Genomic DNA, 4,251 nt, shown 5'->3' with positions numbered 1-4,251 from the left:
AGCCAATACTATCCATCAAAGAGAGGGTAGAATTTTCAGAGGTATATGGTCTCAAAAATGTACCTCCCTCACACCCTTTAAGAACGTAATAAAAGACAAACTTCACTAATATCAGAGTGTAAACCATGGAAGAGGAAAACGCAAGACCCACAAAACCAAAAACTAGCATAGGGGAGGCAAAGGGAATTCTCGGGGTGATAATGAAAGGAAGGCAGAGGAGAGCAGCTGTGCAGTGGGCTAGAAAACAACCAGCCGAGAAAGGAACAGGGCAGGGGGCTCCAGGAAAAACATTTCTATGAAAAACAAGAAACGGAAAATACCCAATAAATTTGTCTATAATGGGAAGAGTTTTACAGATCTGTCAGAGTTTGAGGATGATTGACCTAAGCAACTGAAAAAATAAGACAACTATTAACTCCAGGAGAAACAAAGATGTACAGGAAAGGGAACTTCATAATGCCACAGCTCATCAATAAAAAAAAGGCTGTCACAATAAAATAAACATTGAATATTAACCTAACCAAAAACATGAAATAACTTTACGTGAAGCATGAGGGCATGAGGTAGGAGGGGAAGAGATTGTGTGTGCTAAGTGCATGTGTGTGAGTGTGTGTATTGGTATATGAATTGATGGGGTAGTGTAAGACAGTAAAAAAATCCCCAACTTACAGGATGGCAAAAATAAAGTATAAGATTGAAAAAAAAATCAAGAAATAATAGTCAAAGCATATTATTTAGAACATGGTGGTGAATATCAGAAAAATCAGCTATAGAGACAAAAGCAGCTGCCCCTGGTAGCAGGGCTGAGAATGTGGGAAGGAACTGCTCATTTTGTTATAAACTTGAGGTATCATTTGGCTTTTAAACCATGTGCATGCATAAAACAAAAAACCTCAACCTGAACCAAATGTGGCAAAATCTGTTAAACTGAGTGGTGGGTATTCTCACATTTCATATGTCACTCTCTATTCTTTTCTTATTTTAAAACTAATTCCTATTTTTTTAAATTTCCTTTTTAGCTCTAGAAATTCCGTTACTCTATTACTCATTACATGTTAGTTGCCCCTATTATGTGGAGGGAGAAGAGCATAAACAAAGAAAAATACAGTGCTCTTTACATTAACGGAAAAAAAACCCAAAAATCTGTGGCCCACCCTGGTTTTTATTTTCAAACAAACACTTAATATTAATTTAAACAACATCTTGATAAGAAAGTTTTATTTGATACATCGAAAAGAAAAATTCCCAGACATAATAAACATAACAAGTGGGGAAAGAAGAGAATTTTGAATATATATGAGCCCACTAATGTGTAACAAAACCGAACCTCTTGATACATGCATGCAAACATACACAAAAGTACATGTGAAAAGATGTGGAAGAACAGACAGCAGGCTGGGTGCAGCAGCTCATCTCTATAATCCCAGCACTTTTGAAGGCTAGGGTGGGCAAACTGCTTGAACTCAGGAGTTTGAGACCAGCCTGTCCAACATGGCAAAACCCTGTCTCTACAAAAAAATACAAAAATTGGTCAGGCGTGGTGGCACGCACCTGTAGTCCCAGCTACTCAGGAGGCTGAGGTGGGAGGATGGCTTGATCCCAGGCTGGGGGGTGTTGAGGCTGCAGTAAGCCGAGATCGTGCCACTGCACTCCAGCCTGGGCAACAGAGTCAGACCCTGTCCCAAAAAAAGAAAACAAACAAACAAACAAACAAAAAACAAAAAAAACCCCAAACTGTCAGTACAGTTACCTCTGGGGAGCTAAATGGGTCTGGGGATGGAATGAAAGTGATCTAAAGTTTATTTTCACTTGTTTTGACTGGTAATTAATAGACATGGTAAGATTTTCCAATGGCAAAAAAGATACACATGGTGAAAATAAGTCCCTCTCCCACTTCTGCCCCTAGTTCCCTTCTCCAAAGGCAGCCTCTTATTACTAGTCTGTTACCTCTTAGCATTATTCCAGATACACAGAAGCCTATGTTTACATACAGTACTTACTTTTTGAACTATAAATGTTCTCACACCAGTCATGCTGTTCTACCCCTGACTTTCTTCCTGCAAATAGCCCTTGTCTTAGAAACAATGCAAGCTATTTTCCACATACAGTTTACCTCCAGCCGGCCTTGCTGGCTTTTATACACCACTTGAGGATTCTCCTGTAGTATGCTGCCATAGAGCTCTCGAAAGTGGGCTATATTGGGCTTCACAATATTCAGCACTTTTGTTTTATCCTCTCCAACCACCATCCGAAAGTCACCTAGTTAAAACAAAGAGATAAACACATCTTCCATTAAGAATCCACACTCTGACCTATGAATGACACTCCCCACACTGATACTGCATGGGTTCACTCTGGCAGGATCCCTCATCAAAACACTTGTTTTTCCTCCTCAAAATGTGGGCACTTTACCCAAGAAATGTGAGCTCTTGTTTGGAGGAAAACAGCGTCTCTCAAATCACAAAGCCCTTTATACCAGTTAAATTTACAGTTACTTAGGTTCAGAAGGTAATCACAAGCGAGTAGCTAACTTGTTTTAGTTTTTCCAATGCAGACACTTCTGCACCTACAAAGTCCTGTCTCATGGGTCAAACTCTGCCTGTGGCCAACGAGGGAGACAGGAGCTGTGCACCATCACTGCAGACTTGTCCTTGCCATTGCTTCCTCATGGTTGACCTGTATGCTTATGAGGGCTTTTGAGGTACTTTATGAATATAATTAATCTTATCGTATTTTACAATGGCAAAATAAGGCTTAAAAGTTCTATAAAAGGAGGTTTGCATTGAAGATGAAATTGAAAACAGAGAACTTGTTAAACTCCAAGTGATGAGAAATGAAGATGTTACATTTGCCTATGGGATGAATTGAGCTGTAAAACAAGTAATTCGGAAAGACAAAAACATTTCTGAATCAAAAGAAAAGTGCCCCGCCAATGCCACTGACAACCATCGGCAAGATGGAGGAGAAAGGAACGGGAAAGTGGATACGCTTGAGTGCATGCCTACTGGGCTAATGCGAAATCAGAAGAGGCTGGACACACGCAGAACCTTCTGAGTCAAGCATGCTGAAAGCAATGTGGCTGAATCCTTTGTTGGAGAGACAGCAATTTGTCAGGGGGAGTGGAGGGGTGGCAAGTGTAGGCAGATACTCCAGCTGCTGAGGAATCTCCTGGGGCTAGGATGACGATATAATTTATCATCCAAACTAGGTCACTTCTGAGGGTGAAGGGATTGCTATAAATAATTACACTAGGACAAGTATAAACTGAGCAAACCAGGACATATGGTTACCCTTGCCAATTTCTTTTTTCTGGAGAGGGGAAGGGATCATAGAGGTCATTACTTGCCACAGTGGATTTTCATAGTGCAAATTGTTGGCTTGTTTTAGAAAAAGTAAAAATACAAAGAAGACAGACAATATGTACTTCATTGAGTAAGGAATAAAATATGCTAGGTTTTAAGCTTCAAAGGACCAATTTACACTACAATGTGGTGGAATGTAACTGGGGACTGCAAGCTTAGAAAAACAGACCTCCAGGCCCGGCGCGGTGGCTCACACCTGTAATCCCAGCACTTTGGGAGGCCAAGGCAGGTGGATCACGAGGTCAGGAGATCAAAACCATCCTGGCTAACATGGTGAAACCCCATCTCTACTAAAAACACAAAAAAATTAGCTGGGCGTGGCGGCGGGCACCTGTAGTCCCAGCTACTCGGGAGGCTGAGGGAGGAGAATGGCAGGAACCCGGGAGGCGGAGCTTACAGTGAGCCAAGATCGCGCCACTGCACTACAGCCTGGGCAACAGAGCGAGACTCCGTCTCAAAAAAAAAGCAAAAAACAAAAACAAAAACAAACGGACTTCCAAAGAGCCTTCGGAACCTAACCTTGGTGTACGGGGGGTCTGACTGTTCAGGTGAGTGAGCAGAAGTGAGTCCCAGTCCTAACAATCTGCTCCAATATGGATGACCTTGATTTTTTCACTATTACTTTGAAGGGAAAGAGAGTTGTCACATAGTTAAAACCTGGGATAACTGATAATAAGGAGGTTGAGAAATCAGTCCTTTCACATATTGCTATTGACAGCATAAACTGCTAAAATTCTTCTGGAAAGCACTGAAGCAAGAAACCCCATCTCTGGAGCAAGCCTAAAGAAATAAGCCAGAGGCCGGGCGCGGTGGCTCAAGCCTGTAATCCCAGCACTTTGGGAGGCCGAGACGGGCGGATCACGAGGTCAGGAGATCGAGACCATCCTGG

At 41.9% G+C, this 4,251-nt stretch overlaps 1 protein-coding gene across 3 annotated transcripts in view; it reads right to left on the bottom strand.

Annotated features, from left to right (window-relative positions):
- Positions 1 to 4,251, bottom strand: part of TAMM41 (TAM41, mitochondrial translocator assembly and maintenance protein, homolog (S. cerevisiae)) — a 60,837-nt gene that overhangs the window by 29,299 nt on the left and 27,287 nt on the right. For all 3 annotated transcript variants that reach the window (XM_011994110.1, XM_011994111.1, XM_011994109.1), the window contains exon 5: positions 2,114 to 2,259. In XM_011994110.1, the coding sequence (XP_011849500.1) occupies positions 2,114 to 2,259 (146 nt within the window). The remainder of the gene's footprint in view (positions 1 to 2,113; positions 2,260 to 4,251) is intronic.

The sequence above is a fragment of the Mandrillus leucophaeus genome, unplaced genomic scaffold (genome assembly GCF_000951045.1).
Source record: "Mandrillus leucophaeus isolate KB7577 unplaced genomic scaffold, Mleu.le_1.0 Scaffold442, whole genome shotgun sequence".
NCBI classification, from domain to species: domain Eukaryota; kingdom Metazoa; phylum Chordata; class Mammalia; order Primates; family Cercopithecidae; genus Mandrillus; species Mandrillus leucophaeus.
This window is presented reverse-complemented; position numbering and strand designations above follow the sequence as displayed.